This window comes from Salvelinus fontinalis, chromosome 3 (assembly GCF_029448725.1).
Source record: "Salvelinus fontinalis isolate EN_2023a chromosome 3, ASM2944872v1, whole genome shotgun sequence".
In the NCBI taxonomy this organism is placed as follows: domain Eukaryota; kingdom Metazoa; phylum Chordata; class Actinopteri; order Salmoniformes; family Salmonidae; genus Salvelinus; species Salvelinus fontinalis.
In genome coordinates, this window is record NC_074667.1 from 25,863,145 (window position 1) to 25,890,656 (window position 27,512).

The window sequence follows — 27,512 nt, forward strand, 5'->3', positions numbered from 1 at the left end:
TGCCAAATCTTTTCAGTCTACTGAGGGGGAATTTGTCGTGCCCTCTTCACAACTATCTTGGTGTGCTTGGACAATGTTAGTTTGTTGTTGATGTGGACGCCAAGGAACTTGAAGCTCTCAACCTGCTCCACTACAGCCCCGTCGATGAGAACGGGGCTTGCTCGGTCCTCTTTTTCGTGTAGTCCACAATCAACTCCTTTGTCTTGATCATGTTGAGGGAGAGGTTGTTGTCCTTGCACCACATGATCAGATCTCTGACCTCCTCCCTATAGGCTGTCTATTCGTTGTCAGTGATCAGGCCTACCACTGTTGTGTCATCAGCAAACTTAATGATGGTGTTAGAGTTGTGCCTGGGCGTGCAGTCATGAGTGAACAGGGAGTACAGGAGGGAACTGAGCAATGACACCCCTGAGGGGCCCCCGTGTTGAGGATCAGTGTGGCGGATGTGTTGTTACCTACCATTACCACCAGGGGCGGCCTGTCAGGAAGTCTATGATCCAGTTGCAGACGGAGCTGTTTCGTCCCAGGGTCCTTAGCTTAGTGATGAGTTTTGAGGGCACTATGGTGTTGAACGCTGAGCTGTAGTCAATTAATAGCATTCTCACATAGGTGTTCCTTTTGTCCAGGTGGGAAAGGGCAGTGTGGAGTGCAATCGAGATTGCATCATCTGTGGATCTGTTGGTGCTATATGCAAATTGGAGTGGGTCTAGGGTTTCTGGGATAATGGTGTTGATGTGAGCCATGACCAGCTTTTCAAAGCATTTCATGGCTACAGACGTAAGTGCTACAGGTCAGTAGTCATTTAGGCAGGTTACCTTAGTGTTCTTGGGCACAGGCACTATGGTGGTCTGCTTAAAAAATGTTGGTATTACAGACTTGGACAGGGAGAGGTTGAAAATGTCAGTGAAGACACTTGCCAGTTGGTCAGCGCATGCTCGCAGTACACGTCCTGGTAATCCGTCTGGCCCAGCGGCCTTGTGAATGTTGACCTGTTTAAAGGTCTTACTCACATCGGCTGCGGAGAGCGTGATCACACAGTCTTCCGGAACAGTTGATGATCTCATGCATGTTTCAGTGTTACTTGCCTCGAAGCGAGCATAGAAGTTATTTAGCTCATTTGGTAGGCTTGTGTCACTGGGCAGCTCTCGGCTGTGCTTCTCTTTGTAGTCTGTAATAGTTTGCAAGCCCTGCCACATCCGACGGGTGTCAGAGCCGGTGTAGTATGATTCGATTTTAGTCCTGTATTGACGCTTTGCCTTTATGATGGCTCTCTTGAAGTCATAGCGCGATTTCTTATAAGCTTCTGGGTTAGAGTCCCGCTCCTTGAAAGCGGCAGCTCTACCCTTTAGCTGAGTGCGAATGTTGCCTGTAATCCATGGTTTCTGGTTGGGGTATGTACGTAGAGTCACTGTGGGGACGACGTCCTCGATGCACTTATTGATAAAGCCAGTGACTGATGTGGTGAACTCCTCAATGCCATCGGAAGAATCATATTCCAGTCTGTGCTAGCAAAACAGTCCTGTAGTTTAGCATCTGCTTCATCTGACCACTTTTTTATAGACAAAGTCACTGATGCTTCCTGCTTTAATTGTTGCTTGTAAGCAGGAATCAGGAGGATAGAGTTATGATCAGATTTGCCAAATGGGGGCGAGGGAGAGCTTTGTACGTGTCTCTGTGTGTGGAGTAGAGGTTGTCTCGATTTTTTTTTACCTCTGGTTACACATTTAACATGTTGATAGAAATTCGGTAAAACTGATTTAAGTTTCCCTGCATTAAAGTCACCGGCCACTAGGAACGCCGCCTCTGGATGAGCGTTTTCCTGTTTGCTTATGGCAGAATACAGCTCATTTAGTGCGGTTTTAGTTTCAACCTCGCTCTGTGTTCGTATATAGACAGCTTCGAAAAAAACGGATGAAAACTCTCTGGGTAAATAGTGAGGTCTGCAGCTTATCATAAGATACTCCACCTCAGGCAAGCAAAACTTTGAGACTTCCTTAGATATCATGCACCAACTGTTGTTTACATAAATGCATAGGCCCCCGCCCCGTATCTTACCAGAGACTGCTGTTCTGTTCCCACTGCGCTCACTGGCTTTCATGCGTTTCAAATGTGAGCTTGTCCGAGCAATATGTCGGACTCGACAGTTGCTATCCATTGGAGTGCTGCGATTGGTTGCCCAACATTCCGGGACAGGGCTTACCGATGGGTCAATTAATTTAGCTGCTCGAAAAGGCAAGATAACTCTTCTCAAACACACAATTGCATGTCAAAGAAGGGAAACACAACTTCAAAAAGGACACTTAGTTTTAATACAACCAAGTGAGTTTGTCGCTATGGTCATCAAAGCCAACCTGGACTCAGGGGTAGATGTAACATAGTAAATGTAAATCCGGAACATTCCAATTAGTATGATATGTTACGTTTCGTTTGGTATGTATTAATTTGTGGATGTCCATCATCCATTTCATATGATTTGTTTCAAATTAAAATGTGTATGATATTTAAGTTAAGCATTGCAATTCGTGCAATAAGTTACGGATTGCAATTTGTACAGTATGTTATGAATTTTCAAAACGTATGATATGTTACAAATTCAAATGTATTGTTGCTAACATTAACTAGGTGGCTAACATTAGCTAGGGGTTAGGGATTAAGGTTAGGGTTAAGGTTAGGGTTAGGAGTTAGGTTAAAGGGTAATGTTAGGGTTATAGGAAGGGTTAGCAAAGTAGCTAAAAAGTAGTAAGTACTAGCAAAGTTGCTAAAATGCTAAAGTTGTCTGTGATGAGATTTGAACATGCAACGTTTAGGTTGCTAGATGTTCGCGTTATATATATTTTGCGTAAGTAACATGCTGTCTTGTGCAACATATCATACCAATTTACATTTACTATGTTAAGTCTCGTCTATGAGACCAGGTTGTCAAAGCACACAACACACTCCTTGCTGTGATGGGAGGGCATGGCATTAGCATTAATTATCTGTGAGAGCATATTATAAGTGGGCCGGATTTCAATTAAACCAATTTTCGCCATTGTGGCTGGATGATGCATTGTGACATTAGTGTAGGTGGTTTAGGTTATGCCCATTCATGAGTTTATTTGAGCCCTTAAAGGTCCTGAACAGTCATTCTGAAAGTACTTTTTCTCTCATGGCTAACTACCAAGAAGTTTGAAAAAACAGGCTGAGTGGGCGGGGAGCTTATATTCATGAGCTTGCCTTGATTGACAGCTCTGTGAAATGCCTATGTCAAGCAACTTGGATGCAGTGAGCAGTGTTGCAGTAAAACCATCTCAAGGTAATTTGGTGATACACGAAGCAACTGAAACATTGAAATTGCATCAATGATATATCTTTTTTTTCATTTAGATCTCTCGTTTGGCATGTCTCTTGTGATGCGTTTCACAGCAGCACTGACGGATATGTTGACTTGACAACTGTGTCAGAGTTTTCAATAACCCTTCCCCCCTTTTGTTCCATGCTGTCTGAAACACCTAGCTAGCCAGTAACTAGTTAACACCAGACACAGATGAAAGGGGAAACATATAGTATCTTTGCCATAGGCGAATAGGGTAAACTTTGAATTATATCTTCTGACACCCTACAGTCAAATTCCAAATAACATACACTACTTAGTCTACAAAATACTAATAGACTACTTAGACTACTTCCTTAGCCTATTCTTATCATAAGTCTCGGCTATGTAATAGGCATGTGCCCCCCAAAAATGCATTATCATTCAGTATCATAAACATAGGCCTAGTATTAGGTTGTATGCCCTTTAAGCCCTATGCCCTATTATACAGGCTGTTATACACTGAGTATACACAATCTACAATCCATGTCTCAATTGTCTCAAGGCTTAAAAATCCTTCTTTAAGCTGTCTCCTCCCCTTCATCTACACTGATTGTAATGGATTTAACAAGTAACATCAGTAACGGATCATAGCTTTCACCTGGATTCACCTGGTCAGTCTGTCATGAAAGAGCAGGTGTTCTTAAAGTGTTGTATACTGAGTGTATTAAGATGATAATATATGACCTAAATTCAAAGCACACAGTAAATATCTATTTCAATCATCCATGTTTTTCACCGAGAATCATTTGCCCATCTGAAACCACTTGCTTGCTTTCACCTTGTCCTCGCCCAAAGAGCTGTCCAATGCGGTGGTGCTGAAACAGCGTGTACACTCCCGTGACGTGCGCTGCATAAATGCGTCACCACAGTGAGCTCTCCTGCGGGGGGCATGTAACAGATACACTTGAAGACAATCGTCAATCTGAGGTATTGAAATTAAGTCGTGCCATTATCTTACACATCTCAAAGACCCACACAGTATACTGCAATGCTAAAAGACTATAGTGCCTATATTAGCCTATTCTTGCCCTTGCATTTTCCTTGCACATTAACAACAACAAATCATAGCGATAACGCAATAATAACATGATCATGAAGTTTGGGCGTGCTTCAGATGATGGTCTACTTGGCTGACGTAGGCTATGGTTAGGCTCTGCACAGACATGTTTGGTGCACATACATTACTCTTATAGTAACCTAGTATTAATTCTTATACTGCAAACTTGAATAAAAAAATCGAGGGATATTTTTAGATGTAACTTTTCCTTCTGACGCTCTTTCTCCCCGCCTGTCTCTCTCAGGACTCATGCATAGACCCTATCCCAGGTATAGACTCGTTGACGTCAGAGACCCTTCGTAATTTGACGTGTAAACATTCTCGTCCCCTTCCAGGGTTTACTCTCCGCTTGCTTTCCTTGATGGTTCAATAAGACAATAACGCCGTGACAGGTCCTCTCATTCCCACCCAGCACTTTGAAGGAAAAAAGACACGAACCAAGGGGAACCAACATACATTTATTTATTTAATATTACTTACATTTTCGTTTTGAATTGTCTTATATGCTTTCTAAGAGCATCAATCTAGTCGTATTTTCTCTGAGATGGAAATGAGATGTCGCCCAACAACGGTAATGTGCTGTGCTTTTGTGGTGCTGTTCTCCATCGCTCGTTCCGTGGATGCTTCACTCGAGGACAGACAGTACCTCAACGAATGGGCGGTGGAGATTCCGGGAGGACCGGACGCCGCCAGGTCCATCGCCAAAGAACTGGACTACCGACTAGTCCGCCAGGTATGTTAGCGCCACAGCAACGCCCCGAGACCACGTTAATCCTCGAGTACTATTGGAACTGTGTATTACTCTCTTTACGCTATACAATTAATGTTACATTTGGCTCAGGGAATATCCATGTCTTGGTCTCAGTAGCCTATTCAGCTTTGTTTTATATATTATTCAGTTGGTTGTATTAATACATAGCTGTTGAAAGCTGATGGAGGGCGCCACGGCAGCCTTGTTGCTGATGTTGTAGCCTGTACAGCATCCTTACTGAACTTCTGCTTTAGCCAGGATTAAAACACGACAACTATAGTGATTGGTGTATTCTGTCAATCATCTTCATTATTCTGGTCAGAGTGAGCAGGGAAATTCAATTGTGTAACCTATGAAATTTCCATTACTGTCTTTTTCACCATCAGTGTATTCGGTATCACTGTTACTTTATATTAAGTCAATTGATATCATCAATCAAAAACAAAGAATTTAGTCTATCAGTGTATTTGGGCAAAATATACATATTTTAAGACTTGTTCTTTTGAATAAGTTAATTTTGTACTGTATATAATAGATATAAATATGTAAATATGTCTATAGCCAATGTTGTAATTCACTGTCTACCTTGTCCAAATCATTAGGCCTGTACACCCCCTGATGAGCTCTCTATAGTCCACTCAGAGGAACCTAGCTCTCTGACTACACAGGTCAACAACCTGTGTATTATCAATATAATAGGCCTGAACTGTGGCTTAGAATAACATATAGGTTAGGCCTAAATAATTGATGCAATTTCAGTTTTATTTTATTTTCCCCCTTGTCCAAAGCACCCTCTAGTGGCCTCATGGGTGGAATTTTTTAAATATTTTTTATAATTACATAATTCATTTTTTTTAAACACAGAAAATCTGGTGTTTCTATGTCAAACGGTTTTGTTATATTTCAGTCTACTGTGATATACATAAAGTCTAATATTGGGATGCAAACTCAAAATGTAATACATTTCAACTCTATATCTGACATGGTACAGGTGTCTTCTTTTTTTGTGTGTTAGGCATATACTTTGTTTCAAACTAGATTTATTTAAGAATACCAAGAAACACTCTGTGTGACCCTGATTTAAAAGGTAAACAGTCATATCTGTGATTGATTCATTATTTGCACATTTGCACAATTTGTGTGATATCGTGACAAACACCTGTAGATTCAGTGGGTTAGCTGTGTTAACCTTGCTTTCTGAGGAAATTGCTGAACAAAGCCTGCTGTAAATACAGTCAGGTCCGATATTATTTGCACCCTTTATAAAGATGAGCAAAAAATACAATAAAATAAATAATACAAATACTGAGCTCTAAAAAAAGTGAAAATTATATTATTGTATACTAATACAATTGCTCAGAGAAAGAGATTTTATCAAGTTATTTTTTTTTAAATCTCCAAAATATAGGGGTGAGAATCATTGGCAACCTTACTTTCAAACCTCCACCCTCCCCTTTTTTTAAAACATTTATTTAACTTGTCAAGTCAGTTACAAATTACTTCTGATTTACAATGAAAGCTACTGTATTGTTCAGGGGCAGAACAACAGATTTATACCTTATCTGCTCAGGGATTTGATCCAGCAACCTTTTGGGTACTGGCCCAACACTCTAACCACTAGGCTACCTGCCACCCTTACGAGGATAACAACACTGAGTCTTTTTCTAAAACGTTTTATGAGATTTGGAGAACATATTGGGAGGGATCATAGACCATTCCTCCATACAGAATCTTGCCAGATCCTTGATATCCTTATTCTGCCCTTCTGGACTGCCTTCTTCAATTCAAACCACAGGTTATCAATGGGGTTCAAGCCCGGAGACTGAGATGGCCATTGCAAAATGTTGTGATCAATTAACCATTTCTTTGTGGAGTTTAATGTGCGTTTGGGGTTATTTTCTTACTGGAAGATCTACTTGTGGCCAAGTTTCAGCCTCCTTGCAGAAGCAACCAGGTTTTGGTGTGCTGCAGCTGCTGGGTGCTTGGTAAAGTTCATCATGCCAAGCCAAGTACCAATGCCATTTAGAAAACTCCAGCTGACATGAAAATAAAGCTCTCTGGTTATGCATACCAGAAAACGTAAGCTTATGCAGAAAAGTACCTCATACCTACTGTAAAATATGGTGGTGGATCTTTGATGTTATGGGTCTATTTTGCCTCCACTGGTCCTGGTGCCCTTGTTAAGGTCACCGGTACCATGAACTCTACCAAGTACCAGGACATTTTAGCCAAAAACCTGGTTCCCATTTTTTTTTGCATACAATATTATATAGCTCAATATTTTCATTATTGGCACGCCTATTGTGAAACCACAAACTATTGTGGTATCTGCCTTCCAGTCACATAAATCTAATAATATAATGTCAACATCCACCGATGTTTGAGAACGATCTAAGGTAGCCTATTGATTTAACAAGCTGTTCAAGACATTCAAAGTGAGATGTCCTGACTGGTGTAATATGACGCAAGGCTTGTATGGTGACGCCAAAGGATGCCAAAGGAAAATGTCCATCCTGGATGGACAATAAGGTTCTATTATTCGACTCTCTTCTATACTTAAAAATGATTGCATTAATAATTACATGCAGTCCTATGTTAGGGGATTGACAGGAAAGGGTTAATTGTGTCACACCACTGCTTTGAAATATTCAATAACCCACCACTCTCCTCATCTGCAGATTGGGACGCTAGAAAACCATTACTTGTTCAAACACCAGACTCATCCTAGCAGGACGAAACGAAGTGCCGATCACATCACCAAACGCCTGTCTGAGGATGATCGGGTAAACAATCCTATATCTGTAACATTGTCTCTGGCTGTGTTTGAAATGGTACCCTATTTCCTATTTAGTGCTCTACTTTTGACCAAAACACTTGTGCGTGTGCGTGTGCATTAGCAACGTGAACAAAATTACAGTATAAACATAAGTAATTGACAGATTTTTTGGCCTGTGTGGTCCAGCGGTTATAGCTGCAAAACCCGGCACGCAAGTATGCCAGAGTCGGCATACATTTGAATCCAGCCCACTGCCCTTTGACTCTAGCCTGGGTGCCAGTCTGTTTCTGTTATCTTGCCAACTACTTATGGGATTGTCATGCCAACGACAATGCCTTGGCTTGACAATGACAATGGAGCAGGCAAAAGCACAAACAGATCTGAGACCAGGCGACTTTGAGTCCGCCTCCCCTCTATCTTCCCATTTCTCCAACTGTACTATCGCTTTAATGAAGCTCAATAAATATGAAATTAATGGGACTGCCCCACCCCTTATGAAAATGTTGATTGATTCTCTCATCTCGTTGGGTGTCTAGGTATCGTGGGCGGAGCAACAGTATGAGAAGCAGCGCAGTAAGCGGGCGTCGCTGGGATCATGCCGGGACTGTCCAGTGGACAAGCTGTTCGATGACCCCATGTGGAACCAGCAGTGGTACCTGGTATGTCCTGAAGAGCCACACATTCCCTTATCTCTCTCATAGGCTAAGTCATACCCAGTTGGTGACATATCAGTTTGGATATTAAGATGGGTCTATTAAGGTTGTTTTTTGGTTGTCTGGTGGTCCATGTGGTGTTTTGGTTATTTTGGTTGTCATGGTGGCTAATAACTGATGCCACAATGTTAGAATTCAAACCCTACATACACAGCAATCAAACATGTGTTTTCTAACACTAGGTTGGGTGTTTATGTTATTTATGGTTATTTGGTTCTCACGGTGGCCAATAGCTGGTGCCAGAACTGAAGTCCTACATAAACTGCAGAAAATGTGTTTTCTGACCCGACCATCAGTTCAGATCCAGCTGGTGTCTTCTGCTGCCTTCTGTTTGGCCTGCTTCACAAACACAATCCTAGTCTGGTCCCAGATCTGTTTGTGCTGTCTTGCCAATTCCTAATGGTCATAGTCATTAGGTATTGGCAAGACAGCACAAACAGATCTGGGACTGGGCTAACACAATGCCAGAGCCTTCTGAGATTCAGCGCTGGACAGCTCCCCAATGCTGAGTGTGTCACAGAGTGGAGACTTTGCCTTCACAACCCTTTTGGATGTACAGTCATACATATTGTTTAGTGATGAGACTTGCAGATCTTGTATTAGGGGGTTGAATATATGTTGTGGGTTAGTTTATATCACAATTAGCACCTGTCAAAATGAAAGGAAAACGTTATATGTGCGAGGAATACTGTGTGTGTGTGTGTGTGTGTGTGTGTGTGTGTGTGTGTGTGTGTGTGTGTGTGTGTGTGTGTGTGTGTGTGTGTGTGTGTGTGTGTGTGTGTGTGTGTGTGTGTGTGTGTGTGTGCGCACATGTGTTTCATAGCAAGAGAGGATGAGACAAATATCTTCAGCGATCACGCATGAATATGTATGGGAAACTCGAGAAATGTGAGACAATAGGTCTTTACTCTGTGAGCAAATGAATTAGTAATCATCCAAAATCCCAGGCAAAGGACCCATTTGTTGAATTGAACATGCTGGCCTGGTAGGCGATTGTAAGGGAAATCAACTTTCTCCAACCTTAATCCCGTGGAACGGAATAGGCTGTCACGTATTAAGGCCCAATTTAGCGGTTATTTTAGCCCATTGAAGCCAAGCCAGTGGATGATAGTGTCACAGCTGTGTATTCCCTACCGGATACATTACAGACAGCACATTCACTTTGTCCTGTGTTCAGGATTAACCTACGGTAGTCCAATTGGACTCCTATTCCATGTCATTAGTGATTGATGGATTTCTTTCATCGGTTATGTTTCGATAGCTTCCAATAATAGCATTTTAGCAATTATTGTGAGAGTGGAGAGAGCAGTTTGTCATGGTTGATTCAAAGTACTTGGTCATTTTTTAAGCCGTTTGGGTATGCTGAAATAGAACATTCTATAGAATGTGAAATGTCAAAGATTGTGTATGTTTATGTTTAGATGCTAGGAAGTCGTACTAATCTCGCCTTTTTACCTAGTGCGAATTCGCTACATGCTACTGAGGAAGATAATTGTCTTTTCAGACCCACCTGTGTTTGACAACAGGCCTAGCTAATAACCAGCTGATAATCAGACAAGGGGATTGAATACCAAAATGAACGAATGGAGGTAAACAAAGCAATTGCGCATTAGATGACACATTCTCAGTATGGGTGAGCCTACTATGTTGATACGTGTTACTTACTGCATATATTTTTACTAAACAGTATGTTCTAAGTAGTATGATTAATACATAGTATGTCATTTTAGTAAGTAGTAGGCAGACATATTTCGGACACAGCCATTGAGTCATTGTTTCAAATGTCTTAATTCGTTTTCCAGTCAACACCTGCTATTTCAAAGATAGGACGTGTGTGTGTCTGTATGTTTACATGCGTCAGTGTGTGTGTTTTATCTGCTCTTTCCATTTTCCCTGAACTTGATGTTATGAGTCACTCATTACAGGAAATAAGGAAATAAATCGAGATGGACCCTTTTTACTTATCTGGGCTGATGATCCTAATTGAATTGGTCATGAAGTGCTCTCATTTACTGTATGTCAGTAAATGGCCATGGCTGACAAACCCCTACACCCGCCCACTCACTTGTGACAGCACTCTGATTGGCCTCGGGTGGCCCTAGGGACTGTCAGTCAGGGACATCAAATAGGCAAGAAGCAACGAGACAATGTCAATGCTTTTTTTCTTGCATTTCTTCTACGACGGCTTTATCTTTAGGAGGGCCTCTACCCGACTATAGATCGGTAGATATATAGAAAGAAAGATAGAAAGAAAGCAGTAGTAATAACCAAAAAAAATGGAGATGTGAGGGAGGGCTGGGTGGGTGGGAGGACATAAAAGGAGGGATAGAGGAAGAGAGATAAAGCTAATGACGGATAGCACCAATGAGACCGTAGTTATTGAGAGTATAGAGTGATCGTGAGAGGAAAGGAGGGGGAAATGAGTGCGTAGAGAGGTAGAGGGATGGAGGGAGGAAGAAGAGGACATGGACAGAGGTATGGAGGTACTGATGGAGAGCAGAAACGAAGGGAGGTTGAGTTAGGGGCAGAAGGCAGTGAGGGAGAAAGACAAAATTGAGAGAGGGAGCGATGGAGAGAGTGATGTGGAGAGAGGAAAGATGGAGGGAGAGATAGTCACTGCGTGCAGGGAGAGTGTCTCTTTGAGCCCCAGGAGTGGGTGACTGCCTGATAAAGCAATCAAAGGAGTGACTCATAATAAATTGAGATTCCTCCCTCCGTCATGGGCTGTGTGTGTGTGTGTGTGTGTGTGTGTGTGTGTGTGTGTGTGTGTGTGTGTGTGTGTGTGTGTGTGTGTGTGTGTGTGTGTGTGTGTGTGTGTGTGTGTGTTTGTGCATATCGTGCGTGCCTGCTGATCTCAGGTCTCAGTTTGTGCACGTAAGCGCATGTGAATGCCGATGTGTTTGTTTACCGCAAGTGTCCATTCTAAATGTATGCTTGTGCGTGCGAGCTGGGTTGTTTGGAGACCACAGTTTATGTGCCAGTCAATAGATGAGTCATCCAATAAGATACCAAGACAGAGGAGCTACAGAAGCCATCAATAGGACTGTACAGCTCGATTTCTGATATCTCCGATATACTGCCACATTCATACTTATATTATATTATACTTATCTTATATTTCACTGTTTTGTCAACCGTCCCTGTAGCAGAAACGTATGGTGTGGCATCTGTGTGGATGGATGAATAGGATGGTTTTAAAGATCATTCAAAACAGAGACAGTCTCCCACAACCACCCCGATCCCTTCACTTCCTCCAGTAGCCAGAGAGAAACAGAGAAAGGGTGCGCTAAAGAGGAGAGAGAGAGGGTAGATGGGTGAGAGAGAGAGAAGAATTGGGGAGGAAATGGAGCAAGAGAGAGAGAGAAACAGAAAGACAGGGTCCAAAAGAGAGAGCAAGATGGAGAGACGGGGGAGAGAGGGAGCAAGAGAGAAGCGAAAAAGAGGGCGAGAGAGGGGGAAAGGATACAAAGAGAGAGAGAGTGGCGTTCTGCAGAATCTGTGCATAATGCGGAAGCAGAGCAGCTCCAAAATGTTCCTAGTCTTTTTTTGTCCTGTCTCCTGCTCTGAATCATCCCATCTGCCCTGAGGGAGGACTGCTGCTAGCACAGCACTGCTGTACTGTTACTCCCCACTGATAGCCAATTAACACTAGTTGGGCGCCTCACACATATGCACACTCATTACATGCATTAAAGGGACCACTGATTATTAGATAGAGGATTGGTGACAGAGGTGACAGAGGCTTGGCCTTGCACTATGACACATAATCATGACATATTATCATTTTATTACACATCGCAAGATTCGCAACCTTAGCACGGTCTTCAGTGAACCACTTATATAAATGATTTAGTTCTGGGCTGAAATATTAGTCTGAACACTCTACATAACAAGGTTTTCTTATGCCTACCGTAAGTGGTCAAGAGAGCCAGGACAAAGAAAGCAACATATTGATAATGAATTGCTAAAGGTCAATGTGGGACATGACTGTCTCCATTAGCGAAGGTGGAGCTAGTGTAGCCAGACGGCCGTCTTAGGTTGACCTTTCTCCATTCTTTTCATAATACTTGATTTTCACAGAGGCAATTTAGGTGAAGTACCTCACTCCTTAATTGGTAAAATGCCTTTTTTTCCCAGTTTCAGTATAGGTGTGCTACTTCCTGTATGTAAATCCAGTGCCAATGTCATGCGTATGTCAATGAGCTTATAAGCTCTATGAACACTGTATATATGCTTTATGAATAGGGTTCAATAGTTCAACAATTGTCATGAAAACCGCTCTCTCTCCTTCTCTTCCAGCTTCTATGACCTTAATGTATGCTTTAATGCTATATGTACTGTATACTTGATTAAATTACAAATAACTAAAACTACTCTCCCATCTCCTCCTCCTCCTCCTCCTCCTCCTCCTTCTCCTCCTCCTCCTCCTCCTCCTCCTCCCCTGTGTCGGCCATTCCAGCAAGACACTCGGACGTCGTCCTCCCTGCCCAAGCTGGACCTCCACGTAATTCCTGTGTGGAAGAAAGGGATCACAGGGAAAGGAGTGGTCATCACCGTGCTGGATGACGGTCTGGAGTGGAACCACACCGACATCTACCCCAACTACGTAAATCCACATTTCCATGGCAACAGAAATCACTAAGGGAGACTGTTCCCATAGCAACATCGGTGACACTTACACAGCCATCCATGAAGCACTAATAAGCAGTAATAAATTCCAATATGATAGGTGGTGATGACGGTTGTAAGCGTGCATAGATTATAGAACTGGAAATCAATAATAGGTGGTATTATTATGGTCCTGGATTATTTTTTAGTGCTTGTGTTGACAGGAACTACAGTATAGGTGGCTTGGAGGCAAACAGTTCTTTCTATCACAAGGCATTGGGAGACAGCTCTAGGGTCTTTCTAGAGAGGTAGATTGAGAGGTAGATTGAGAGGTAGATTGAGAGGTAGAGGTAGAGAGAGAGAGAGAGGTAGAGAGAGAGAGAGAGAGAGAGAGAGAGAGAGAGAGAGAGAGAGAGAGAGAGAGAGAGAGAGAGAGAGAATATTACAACAAGGCTGATAGAATCGACTCTGACTATAATTAGCGCGACTGTGATTAATCAAAGGGACTTAATCAAGCGAGATGCTTATCTATCCTCACTCAAAGTCTCGAAGCAGACTTGTTTCAGTGATTCTGATGGAGTGTAGGTATAAAAGTGCAGCCTGACCTCAGAGCCATACGAAACATACTATACACAATTTTCTGCATCGCCAAGACTTATGATGTGTACTAATCGTCTAGTTACTTTAGACAGAAACAAAAGTAGGTAGGTAGGTTCGGGGAGGATGGGTGGGCGTATAGCTCGAACCGAGTAGCGATCCAAAGGTCGCATCGAGTCGCGCAGGGGACAACTGTAGCATTTTAGTATTTTAGCATTTTCCCAACCTTAACCTAATTCTTCTAGCCTTTTACGTAAATTCCCCAAACCTTTGACATTTTAGTTCTTCTAACATTTTACGTTCATTATCCCAACCTTTGTCGTTAGTTCTTCTAAGCACCAACCTAAATTCTCCCCATAATTCTCCTTTGTTGCCATAATAAAACAAGCAACCTAGTCTCAGAGAAAGACGTATAATACTATACTATAGATGTGTGATACTAGACATTAGGGTATTCAACTTTTACCCTACGAGGTCCGGAGCCTGATGATTTTCTGTTATGCCAGATAATTAATTGCATCCACCTGGTGTCCCAGGTCTAAATCAGTCCCTGATTAGAGGGAATCAATTAAAAACAGCAGTGGAACTGGCTTCGAGGTCCAGATTTGAGTTTGAGGGTTATACGTCCTGCTAATTCGTATGATATGGTACAATCATTATTCCATTCGCAATGTAACCTAACGTAACATGAGATATCATACTTAATGGCGGGAGCAAATATACACTGCTCAAAAAAATAAAGGGAACACTTAAACAACACAATGTAACTCCAAGTCAATCACACTTCTGTGAAATCAAACTGTCCAATTAGGAAGCAACACTGATTGACAATAAATTTCACATGCTGTTGTGCAAATGGAATAGACTAAAGGTGGAAATTATAGGCAATTAGCAAGACACCCCCAAAAAAGGAATGATTCTGCAGGTGGTGACCACAGACCACTTCTCAGTTCCTTGCTTCCTGGCTGATGTTTTGGTCACTTTTGAATGCTGGCGGTGCTCTCACTCTAGTGGTAGCATGAGACGGAGTCTACAACCCACACAAGTGGCTCAGGTAGTGCAGTTCATCCAGGATGGCACATCAATGCGAGCTGTGGCAAAAAGGTTTGCTGTGTCTGTCAGCGTAGTGTCCAGAGCATGGAGGCGCTACCAGGAGACAGGCCAGTACATCAGGAGACGTGGAGGAGGCCGTAAGAGGGCAACAACCCAGCAGCAGGACCGCTACCTCCGCCTTTGTGCAAGGAGGTGCACTGCCAGAGCCCTGCAAAATGACCTCCAGCAGGCCACAAATGTGCATGTGTCAGCATATGGTCTCACAAGGGGTCTGAGGATCTCATCTCGGTACCTATTGGCAGTCAGGCTACCTCTGGCGAGCACATGGAGGGCTGTGCGGCCCCACAAAGAAATGCCACCGCACACCATGACTGACCCATCGCCAAACCGGTCATGCTGGAGGATGTTGCAGGCAGCAGAACGTTCTCCACGGCGTCTCCAGACTCTGTCACGTCTGTCACATGTGCTCATGTGCTCAGTGTGAACCTGCTTTCATCTGTGAAGAGCACAGGGCGCCAGTGGCGAATTTGCCAATCTTGGTGTTCTCTGGCAAATGCCAAACGTCCTGCATGGTGTTGGGCTGTAAGCACAACCCCCACCTGTGGACGTCGGGCCCTCATACCACCCTCATGGAGTCTGTTTCTGACCGTTTGAGCAGACACATGCACATTTGTGGCCTGCTGGAGGTCATTTTGCAGGGCGCTGGCAGTGCACCTCCTTGCACAAAGGCGGAGGTAGCGGTCCTGCTGCTGGGTTGTTGCCCTCCTACGGCCTCCTCCACGTCTCCTGATGTACTGGCCTGTCTCCTGGTAGCGCCTCCATGCTCTGGACACTACGCTGACAGACACAGCAAACCTTTTTGCCACAGCTCGCATTGATGTGCCATCCTGGATGAACTGCACTACCTGAGCCACTTGTGTGGGTTGTAGACTCCGTCTCATGCTACCACTAGAGTGAGAGCACCGCCAGCATTCAAAAGTGACCAAAACATCAGCCAGGAAGCATAGGAACTGAGAAGTTGTCTGTGGTCACCACCTGCAGAATCATTCCTTTTTTGGGGGTGTCTTGCTAATTGCCTATAATTTCCACCTTTTGTCTATTCCATTTGCACAACAGCATGTGAAATTTATTGTCAATCAGTGTTGCTTCCTAAGTGGACAGTTTGATTTCACAGAAGTGTGATTGACTTGGAGTTACATTGTGTTGTTTAAGTGTTCCCTTTATTTTTTTGAGCAGTGTACATATGAAATCCTATGAATTGCCCTGAGACCAGGTTGAAAAATGAATTTGAATTAATTAGATGCATTCAAAATGTATGGATAAGATTGTGTGTGGTTCAGATGCTCAGCTTTACTGCAGAAAATATTGAGACGTCTTATTCAGTTTCTCCAACCGTGTAGCAATAAACCTTTCAGACGAAGACATATTGACAAATGTTCGATTTTCCCCTTTCTCAAAAAGAATGGCTTTGTTTCAGCTCTAAATAATTTCCTCCCCGGTCCTCTTGTCTGGTGTTCAACCATCCATGTAATTTACAGTCCCTCTCAGTGACAGGTTCTCGGTGCGGTCACCTAAGTGGGTTAAGTGGGTTGACAGATTGGGTTCTGGAGCGTATGGTGATTTTCCCTTCTCTCTCTTTCTTCTCCAGGACGCAGCAGCCAGCTACGATTTCAATGACAACGACCCTGACCCCTTCCCCAGATACGACTCCACCAATGAGAACAAGTAAATTGTCTATTTATTTTAGGGATATGCCTACTATCATGGTGTTTTTTTGTGACATATGGAAGAAGTGTGTAGCATTCTTCACACACATTTGTCTCTTTTCAAGTCCTCACTTGTATATTCATTATTTACATGCATAGGCCTATTACTTATATGGGCTATGTAGCCTAGTAGCCAATAAAAATGATCTTGACATCCAGTACTAATGGAGAATACATGTTCCTCATTGTTCAGGTCCCATGCAGTCTGGTGACCACTATATAACCCTGTAATCCTGTTCCTAGTTACAGCATCCTCACTGTCGATTACACAACTAGATAAGAAGGGGAGCAGCCAGCTATCCTGCTAGGCTTACAGGAACACTCTGACACACACAGGTCACACTCGCTGGAAATGGGCACATCTGGCACACACAGATGGAGCTGTTGATGTAACAGCAGTCATATTTTTTAAAAGATTTCTCGCAGATTCCCAAGGAATTTATAGATTTACAGTTTTTCTACATTTAACGTAAAATACAGTATTTATTGTACTACATACAGTGAGTATAGAAAGTCACCACCCCCTTTCAAAATGTTCACCTTTTGTTGCCTTACAGCCTGAAATGAAAACACATAAAATCAGACTTTTTTCAGCTTTATTTACACACAGCAACCCACAATATCCAAATTAAAAAAATGTAAACTTTGAATATCAATTACAATGAAAACAGTAAAATACCCTATTTAGATAAGTCAACACCCCCCTGAGTTAATACTTTGTGGAACTACCTTTTGCTTGAATTACAGCCATGAGTCTCTTTGAATATGTCTCTATTAACTTTGCACACCTAGACTGTGCAATATTTGCCTATTCTTCCTTGCAGAATTGTTCAAGCTCAGTCAAATTGCATGGTGACCGTTCATGGACTGCACTCTTTAAGTCATTCCAAATTCTCGATGGGATTTAGGTCGGGGCTCTGACTAGGCCACTCAAGGACATTCACCTTCTTGTCCTTCAGCCACTGTACGGTTGCTTTGGCGGTGTTCTTTGGGTCATTGTTATGTTGAAACGTGAACCATCTTCCCATTTTCAACTTCCTGGCAGAGGACTGCAGGTTCTCCTCAAGAATCTGGCGGTATTTTGCACTATCCATTTTCCCTTCTATCCTGACAAGTGCTCCCGTCCCTGCTGAAGAGGCCTTGGAATCTTCAATGTGCTTTTTGGAAAAGCTCAAACAAAACTTCATGTGGCTTTTTTTGAGGAGTGTTTTTTTTTCTTGTCACCCTCCCATAGAGGCCAGATTTGTGGAGCGCTTGTGATATTGTGGTCACATGCACACATTGATCAGTCTTTGCCATAAAGACTTGAATCTCCTTCAAAGTCGCCATTGGCTTCTTGGCAGCCTCTCTGATCAGTCTCCTTGCCAGGTCATCCAGTTTGGAGGGAAGGCCTGATCTAAGCAGGGTCTGGGTGGTGCCATACGCCCTTCGACTTCTTAATAATGATTTTAACTGTGCTCCGAGGGAGAGACAAAGGCTTTGAAATCTTTTTATATCCATCCCCTGAATTGTGCCTTTCCACAACTTTATCTCGTACATCTTTCCGCCCATAGTGGATTCTTTGCTTTGAATTACACTACTAAACAGTGGAGTCCTCTATGAACAACTGCTTTTAATCTGACCTAATAAAAATCAGTACAATTGATCACAGATGGAAGCCAATTAGCTTGATTTGTGATCTGGAAGGTGGTCGGTTATGCCTCAGCAAGTATGCAATTGCAATTGTAGGGGGGGGGGGGGGGGGGTATTCACTTATCCAAATAGGTTATTTTAATGTTTTTTTAATGTTTTATTCACTTGGATAAAAAAAGTCACATTTTATACATTTTCATTTCAGGCTGTAAGGCAACAAAAGGTGAACATTTTGAAAGGGGGTGGTGACTTTCTATACCCACTGGACATGCCCATAAGATTGTAGCCTGGGAACCATATATGTTGTACTATAGGTTGGTGTTTGAGTCAGTAAAAGAAGTGCCAGAATGACACTCAGGCTATCAACTAAATCTTTCCAGTCTATTTCCCATTGTGCTTGTTAGCATTAGCTTGTGGTAGATCCCATAGATGTAGAATTACAGATAGTATAATTATATTAGTTATATGTCTATTTGTACAGTGGCTTGCGAAAGTATTCACCCCCTTTGAATTTTTCCTATTTGGTTGCCTTACAACATGGAATTAAAATGTATTTTTTGGGGGGGTTTGTATGATTTGATTAACACAACATACCAAATACCTACCACTGAAGATGCAACATATTTTTTCTTGTGAAACAAACAAGAAATAATACAAAAAAAACATAACTCCAAAGTCAATACTTTGTAGAGCCACCTTTTGCAACAATTACACCTGCAAGTCTCTTGGGGTATGTCTCTATAAGATTGGCACATCTAGCCACTGGAATATTTGCCCATTCTTCAAGGCAAAACTGCTCCAGCTCCTTCAAGTTGGATGGGTTCCGCTGGTGTACAGCAATCTTTAAGTCATACCACAGATTCTCAATTGGATTGAGGTCTGGGCTTTGACTAGGCCATTCCAAGACATTTAAATGTTTCCCCTTAAACCACTCGAGTGTTGCTTTAGTAGTATGCTTAGGGTCATTGACCTGCTGGAAGGTGAACCTCTGTCCCAGTCTCAAATCTCTGGAAGACTTAAACAGGTTTCCTTCAAGAATTTCCCTGTATTTAGTGCCATCCATCATTTCTTCAATTCTGACCAGTTTCCCAGTCCCTGACGATGAAAAACATCCCCACAGCATGATGCTGCCACCACCATGCTTCACTGTGGGGATGGTGTTCTCGGGGTGATGAGAGGTGTTGGGTTTGCGCCAGACATAGCGTTATCCTTGATGACCAAAAAGCTCAATTTTAGTCTCATATGACCAGAGTACCTTCTTCCATATGTTTGGGGAGTCTCCCACATGCCTTTTGGCGAACACCAAACGTGTTTGCTTATTTTTTTTCCTTAAGCAATGGCTTTTTTCCGGCTACTCTTCCGTAAAACCCAGCTCTGTGGAGTGTATGGCCTAAAGTGGTCATATGGACAGATACTCCAATCTTCGCATTGCAGCTCCTTCAGGGTTATTTTTGGTCTCTTTGTTGCCTCTCCGATTAATGTCCTCCTTGCCTAGTCTGTGAGTTTTGGTGGGCGGCCCTCTCTTGGCAGGTTTGTTGTGGTGCCATAGTCTTTCCATTTTTTTATAATGGATTTAATGGTGCTCCGTGGGATGTTCAAAGTTTCGGATATTTTTTATAACCCAACCCTGGTCTGTACTTCTCCACAATTTTGTCCCTGACCTGTTTGGCGAGCTCCTTGCTCTTCATGGTGTCGCTTGCTTGGTGGTGCCCCTTGCTTAGTGATGTTGCAGTCTCTGGGGCCTTTTAGAACTGGTATATATATAATGTATATATATACTGAGATCATGTGGCAGATCATGTGACACTTAGATTGCACACAGGTGGACTTTATTTAACTAATTATGTGACTTCTGAAGGTAATTGGTTGCACCAGATCTTATGGGCTTCATAGCAAAGGCGGTGAATACATATGCACGCACCAGTTATTTTTTTCACTTCACTTCACCAATTTGGACTATTTTGTGTATGTCAATTTTATCAAATCCAAATAAAAATCCATTTAAATTACAGGTTGTAATGCAACAAAATAGGAAAAACGCCAAGGGGGATGGATACTTTTGCAAGGCACTGTATATCCAACCATAGCAACTCAAAGCAGTCCATTTGACCTCTGAAAAATGCCACATCGTCGGAATCAGAGGGAAAGAGAGAAAACGTTAAAAGCACACAGAAACCCTTACTAAAACCCTCTCAATTGTTCAATGCTTTCTCTCTCTTTCTCTTTCTTTCTCTCTCTCTCTCTCTCTCTCTCTCTCACTTTCTTTCTTTCTGGGCCTTTGTCTCACAGACAATACCTGTAAATGATGACTCACTCTATGCCAGCTGTGAGGGTTACACAAACACACACTCAGCCCCCCTCCCCACCCCTGTTAGTGCACTCTTTTGTTGTCAACGTACTCTGATCACAGTCTGTATAATTTAGACTCCAGCAGTAGGCTGTTTATTGTCTCCTATAAGCATGCCAAACAACATGAAACCAAAGGGCCTTCCATTTTTCGTTGACAAGATTCTCCCTCAATATCAATATTTTCAATGGCAAGCACATAATTAAATGAAGAATCTTACATAACCACATCGAAACTAATCGAGGGACACTGGCTTTATGAGGTTTTATGATGGATCCAATCTGTTTTTGAAATTTTAAAGTTTATTAACCAGTTTACAAAGGTTCCAGATCAGACTTGATTATTCTGAATTCACTGCTACATGTATATGAAATTAGAACTCAGAATATTAGAAATGTTGTCTGTTAGTGGGCCAGTTTGTGAAGAAAAAAGAGTTATTTATAGTTGTAAGTGTGTGTTCTGTTTCTGTATGTACTCAGGCATGGAACCAGGTGTGCCGGTGAGATCGCCATGCAGGCAGATAACAATAAATGTGGAGTTGGGGTGGCGTACAACTCCAAGGTTGGAGGTAAGAGATGTTACTAGCAACGTGCATGCACCACCCACCTGATGATCTCTCTTTTTCTTTTTCTATTTCTGTGTTTGAGGGCTGCAAAATTCCCTCGTCACTTAAATATGCCTAGATTAATTGCTTGAATTTTACTCTGGAGACTCCTTCCCACTCTTGCTTGTGCCATTCGTTTTTTCCTGTTAATGTAACTACCGTTGTAATGACGTGTCAAACACTCCAGTAATGGCTGAAATGGGCTCAGTGGTATACATTGGCTTTCCGTTGCCCCTATAAGAATGTTAACGCTTCGTCAGGATTTAACACGCCGTCTCAACACTTACATCACAACAAAGAGAAGAAAGATAACTTTATTTTGGTGTGTGTAGATTTTTTGTACAATTGATAAAAATGCATGATTTAATGTAGTTGAAATGATTACAAATGAGATGTGCTGAAATGAAAGAGACTTTCGAAAAGAACACTCAGATTATATTATATATATACATTATATATTATTGTATATTATCTCTAATCTCGCAAAAAATGTATCGTACAGTATGTACAAATAGGTGTTATCTATAGCCAAGTGTTTTGATTTTAAATCGTGTGGCTATCCTTCTCTTATGCAAGAGAACATGACAACAACAGTAGTGAATGAATCATTAATGAGGAAGTCTAGACAGCACAGGTGAGCACAGGTAGGCCCAGACAGAGCCCGTTTTTGGTGGTTGCAGGTAACTTGCATCTCTTTATATTAATTTATTAAAATATGCAAATACACCCATTGTATATATGCAAATGAAGCAGATATCATTTTCGTAATTTTATCCCAAAGTATTACAAAAATACCTGATATACTAAGAAAAAATATATATATGACTGCATAATAATATTTTGGGGGGACATTTTACAATAAATTGAATATCTGAACTCCCACCAAAATGCCTCAATTTATTTATTACAGAACAATCTTTTATGTACTATAATTCAGTCAATATCTGAGGGATTTAAAACATTCTAAAAGTTTGGAGTATCTGTATCCATTGTCCAATTGTTGCATTTAGAATTGCATTTGAACAATTTCTATGACTGTTGCTAATGTAACGCAAGCACACGTGTGTGTGTGTGTGCGTGTGTGTGTGTGTGTGTGTGTGTGTGCGTGTGCGTGTGCGTGTGTGTGTGTGTGTGTGTGTGTGTGTGTGTGTGTGTGTGTGTGTGTGTGTGTGTGTGTGTGTGTGTGTGTGTGTGTGTGTGTGTGTGTGTGTGTGTGTGTGTGTGTGTGTGCCGGATTATCTAAGGTCGAGGGGCATCCAAATAGCATATGTGTAGAATTGCATGAAATTTGCTTTAAAACTGCTACATTTTATCTCTGCTCCATGGCAAAAAGTGTAGAATTGCAGGAAATTTGCTTTAAAACTGAGACATTTTCTCTTAACCTCATCAAAAATGTGTAGAATAGCATTGTGAAACTACACATTTTTCTTTCTGCACCATGCCAAAATGTTTTTTATATATATATATAAAATGGGGGGGGGTCCCCAGAGGTTGGTGCTCTGGGGCTCCAAATGCTGTAGTCCGGCCCTGTGCGTGCTGGTTTGTGGGACCCAGACAACAGCTGGAAGATGTCCTGGTGGTGGCCTACTTTTTTGAGCGGATGATTACGCAATACCACTTAACTAAATGACTGAGCAACAATTGGGCATCTGTTCCTCAATGGGGCTGAAACATAGCCACAGAGGAGGCAGCTCATATATAATATTAAAATGAGAAAATCTATTGGGGGCACAAGACCACTCTACTTTCAAAGTATGACTTAAAACACTTGTTAAAAACAACTAGTAGCCTGACGATTTTCATCATGTTGACCCTGCAGGGATCCGCATGTTGGACGGTATCGTGACGGACGCCATCGAGGCCAGTTCTATTGGCTTCAACCCAGACCATGTGGACATCTACAGCGCCAGCTGGGGACCCAACGACGATGGCAAGACGGTGGAGGGCCCCGGTCGCCTGGCGTCAAAGGCCTTTGAGTACGGCATCCAGAAGGTAACACACCACAGTCCTCTCTTTTTTACCCCCTCAAAAAGCATATTCATTGTAAAATTGACTCAAATGATTATTTACCCACAAAGCAGTCAAAACCAACTGAAATCCAAACAAACGGCCTATCTAAATACATTGAAATTGGATAAAAAGGGAAGATAGAAAAGGGACCTAAGCTAAAGGCTACTAAAAACAAACTCAACACTAACTCCACACCTGTCTCTTTCCCCTCAGGGCCGCGGCGGGAAGGGCTCCATCTTTGTGTGGGCATCGGGGAACGGGGGCCGTCAGGGGGACAACTGCGACTGTGACGGCTACACGGACAGCATCTACACCATCTCCATCAGCAGTGCCTCCCAGCAGGGCCTGTCTCCCTGGTACGCCGAGAAGTGCTCCTCCACCCTGGCCACCGCTTACAGCAGCGGAGACTACACCGACCAGAGAATAGTGAGTTAAAGTGAACCCCACACCACACCACTGGATAGTGGAGATTGGTATTGTGCTACATTTTGTTATGGTACATTGCGTTTTTAACTTGACTTAACTTTTCTTGACTGTACCTGTGGTGTCTTTGTTTACTTCTGTGTCCCTGCAGACCAGTGCTGATTTGCATAACGAATGCACCGAGACGCACACGGGAACCTCCGCCTCCGCCCCACTGGCTGCTGGGATATTTGCCCTGTCGCTGGAACAGAAGTGAGGCAACAATCTTGACTTAAACAATGTCAATGGAATATGTGTTTAGGACTTCCTGTCGTAATGAAATATATGTGCAGGACTTCCTATCTGATTTCTTATTTGTCAATTCCCACTAACCTCTCCCCCAGCCCTGAGCTAACATGGAGGGATCTGCAGCACTTGGTGGTATGGACTTCCGAGTTCGACCCGCTGGCCAACAATCCTGGCTGGAAGAGGAACGGGGCAGGCCTGATGGTCAACAGTCGTTTTGGATTTGGCCTGCTCAACGCTAAAGCCCTGGTGGACCTGGCTGACCCGGCCACCTGGAAGCATGTCCCCGAGAAGAAGCAGTGCATCGTCAGGGACGACTCCTTCCAACCCAGGTACAAATACACTGCACTAGTCTAGTAGATCAGAAACATCTAATCCTCCTGACATAACATACATGCTGTATTGTTCACTTCAGACTAATTCTGGTGGGCAAGCAAACTTATAGTGTACCAGTAATTCCTTGATGGACAGAGTCCCGTGTCCTAAGATGTCCCTGTGTTTTGGCTCTTCTATTGACGCAGATCAAGAGCTCTATGATAAGACACTATCTCAACTTTTGACTAGTTTCCCACATGGAACAATATAACAACAGTAAAATGAAAGCTAGAGGTTTCATTTTTTTTGGTGTATTTTTGTGTATTTCATGTTTATGTGTATGTGCATACGTGCTCATGGTTCGTATTGGTAGGAAAGCTGGGATTTCTGTAACGGAAAGCTAGATTTCTGTAACGGAGGGCTCAAACAATCGTTGGAGCAATCTTCCATTTGTTAAATCACTTTAGGTTTTTAGGCTTTAGGATAGGCTAACACTAGCTGGTAATATTGCTATGCCAACATTTATCTCCAGACTAAATCTGTTCCGGAGGAAGGGATTTTTTTATCTGAGCAGATGTTTTGTTTACCTTCCTTTCGGATTAACTGCCTCAGGACATGTAGTGCACTAACTACAATAGGTTAGCCACCAAGGCTAGGCTACATCATCTAAATTACCTTCATCTTAAAGGATAGGTTTGGTATTTTAGAGCTTACGGTTATACGGTTCCTTACCCTGGCATTAGTTTACAGGCCAGGAGAGATTGTATTTCATGGTTAGGATTTTCTTATATAGCCACTACTAGCCTCTGCTAACCCCCCAAAAATCTATGGGAGAGATGAGGACATCTGCACAATGTTAAAATTTTAAATGCCAAATCAACTGAAATCAACTCAATGATTTGGTCACGTTTACATCATTTAAAGGTCCAATGCAGCCGTTTTTATCTCAATATCAAATCCTTTCTGGGTAACAATTAAGTACCTTACTGTGATTGTTTTCAATTAAAATGTTCAAAAATAAATAAAAATAGCTTCTTAGCAAAGAGCAATTTATCAAGCAAGAATTTTGCTAGGACAGTGGGAGGGGGAAACTGCAAACTATCTGTTATTGTCAGGGAGGTTTGGAACTCTCTTTCTTATTGGTCTATTAACTAATTTACCGCCACAATTTCACAGTATTATTCCAACCTCAGTGTGGAAATATACATAAAGCATAAGAAATCATGTTTTTGGTCCGTTCTGTCTTGTGCAGACACAAAACAGAACTGTTTCAGTTTTGTTCGTTCTCTTTGTTGTTTTTGTTATTCAGTGTTCAGTTTTATGAATAAATCATGAACACTTACCACGCTGCGCTTTGGTCCACTTCTTCATGCAACGATAGCCGTAACAGAACTACCCACCACCAAAGGACCAAGCAGCGTGGCGAAAGGGACTCCTGGACAGGTGAGCAGTGCTATCTGGAGTATGAGACAACCTGGGAGGAGATAGAGAGGTGGTCGGTCGACCCAGGGAGAGTGCCAGAGCCCGCCTGGGATTCTCTAGAACAATGCGAGGAGGGATACCGGAGAATGGAGTTGGCGACACAAAAACGGCTGGCAAGGAAGCCCGAGAGGCAGCCCCCCCCCAAAAAATTTGGGGGGCACACGGGGAGTGTGTCAGAGTCAGGTAGTAGACCTGAGCCAACTCCCCGTGCTTACCGTGGTGAGCATGGGACTGGTCAGGCCCCGTGCTATGGGGTGATGCATACGGTGTCGAGGCGGAGCATTCACAGGCTGGTGTGCTCGGTGCCAGCGTCCCGCATTTGTCGGGTGGAAGCTGGCATCCGGCCAGAACGGGTGGAGCCAGCTCTGCGCTCGAGACCGCCAGTGCGCCTCCACGGCCCAGTGTATCCGGTGCCTTGGCCAAGGACAAGGCCTCCTGTGTGTCTCTCCACTCCAGTGATGATCCATGGCAAGAAGCCTCCAGTGATGATCCATGGCACGAAGCCTCCATTGATGATCCATGGCACGAAGCCTCCAGTGATGATCCATTGCACGAAGCCTCCAGTGATGATCCATGGCAAGAAGCCTCCAGTGGTGATCCATGGCACGAAGCCTCCAGTGATGGTCCATGGCACGAAGCCTCCAGTGATGATCCATGGCAAGAAGTCTCCAGTGATGATCCATGGCACGAAGCCTCCAGTGATGATCCATGGCACAAAGCCTCCAGTGATGATCCATGGCAAGTAGCCTCCAGTGGTGATCCATGGCACAAAGCCTCCAGTGATGATCCATGGCAAGAAGCCTCCAGTGATGATCCACGGCACGAAGCCTCTAGTGATGATCCATGGCAAGAAGCCTCCAGGGGTGAGACATGGCACGAAGTCTCCAGTGATGATCCATGGCAAGAAGCCTCCAGTAATGATCCATGGCAAGAAGCCTCCAGGGGTGAGACATGGCACGAAGCCTCCAGAGACGGCCTCCAGCCCGGAGCCGCCAGAGTCTCCCTCCTGTCCGGAGCCGCCAGAGTCTCCCTCCTGTCCGGAGCCGCCAGAGTCTCCCTCCTGTCCGGAGCCACCAGAGTCTCCCTCCTGTCCGGAGCTGCCAGAGTCTCCCTCCTGTCCGGAGCTGCCAGAGTCGCCCTCCTGTCCGGGGCCCGCTGCGACGGTCCCCAGTCCGGGGTCGGCGGCGAGGGTCCCCCCTCCAGAGGCGCCACCTAAGTGGGCAGATGCCTAAGGTGGAACGGGGTCCACGTCCCGCAACAGAGCCGCCACCGCGGATAGATGCCCACCCAGACCCTCCCCTATAGGTTTAGGTTTTGCGGCCGGAGTCCGCACCTTTGGGGGGGGTACTGTCACGCCCTGACCTTAGAGATCCTTTTCATGTCTCTATTTTGGTTTGGTCAGGGCGTGAGTTTGGGTGGGAATTCTATATTTTGTGTTCTATGTTTTCTATTTCTGTGTGTTTGGCCGGGTGTGGTTCTCAATCAGAGGCAGCTGTCTATCGTTGTCTCTGATTGAGAACCATACTTAGGTAGCCTTTTCCCACCTGTGTTTGGTGGGTAGTTGTTTTCTGTTTTGTGTCTGCACCAGACAGAACTGTTTCGGTTTCGTTCGTTCTCTTTGTTGGTTTTGTTATTTAGTGTTCAGTTTTATTGATAAATCATGAACACTTACCACGCTGCGCTTTGATCCACTTCTTCATGCAACGATGACCGTTACACTGGGCCTTTAAATTAATAA

General features: G+C 43.3%; 1 protein-coding gene across 1 annotated transcript in view; it reads left to right on the forward strand.

Moving 5' to 3' along the window:
• The first annotated feature begins 4,671 nt into the window (after positions 1 to 4,671).
• Positions 4,672 to 27,512, forward strand: part of LOC129841874 (neuroendocrine convertase 1-like) — a 34,435-nt gene continuing 11,594 nt past the window's right edge. Inside the window, exons 1-10 of the mRNA XM_055910214.1 lie at positions 4,672 to 5,145; positions 7,842 to 7,946; positions 8,476 to 8,598; positions 13,112 to 13,258; positions 16,559 to 16,635; positions 21,135 to 21,223; positions 23,079 to 23,251; positions 23,483 to 23,695; positions 23,844 to 23,944; positions 24,076 to 24,309. Of these exons, the coding sequence (XP_055766189.1) occupies positions 4,957 to 5,145; positions 7,842 to 7,946; positions 8,476 to 8,598; positions 13,112 to 13,258; positions 16,559 to 16,635; positions 21,135 to 21,223; positions 23,079 to 23,251; positions 23,483 to 23,695; positions 23,844 to 23,944; positions 24,076 to 24,309 (1,451 nt within the window). The 5' untranslated portion in view covers positions 4,672 to 4,956. The remainder of the gene's footprint in view (positions 5,146 to 7,841; positions 7,947 to 8,475; positions 8,599 to 13,111; positions 13,259 to 16,558; positions 16,636 to 21,134; positions 21,224 to 23,078; positions 23,252 to 23,482; positions 23,696 to 23,843; positions 23,945 to 24,075; positions 24,310 to 27,512) is intronic.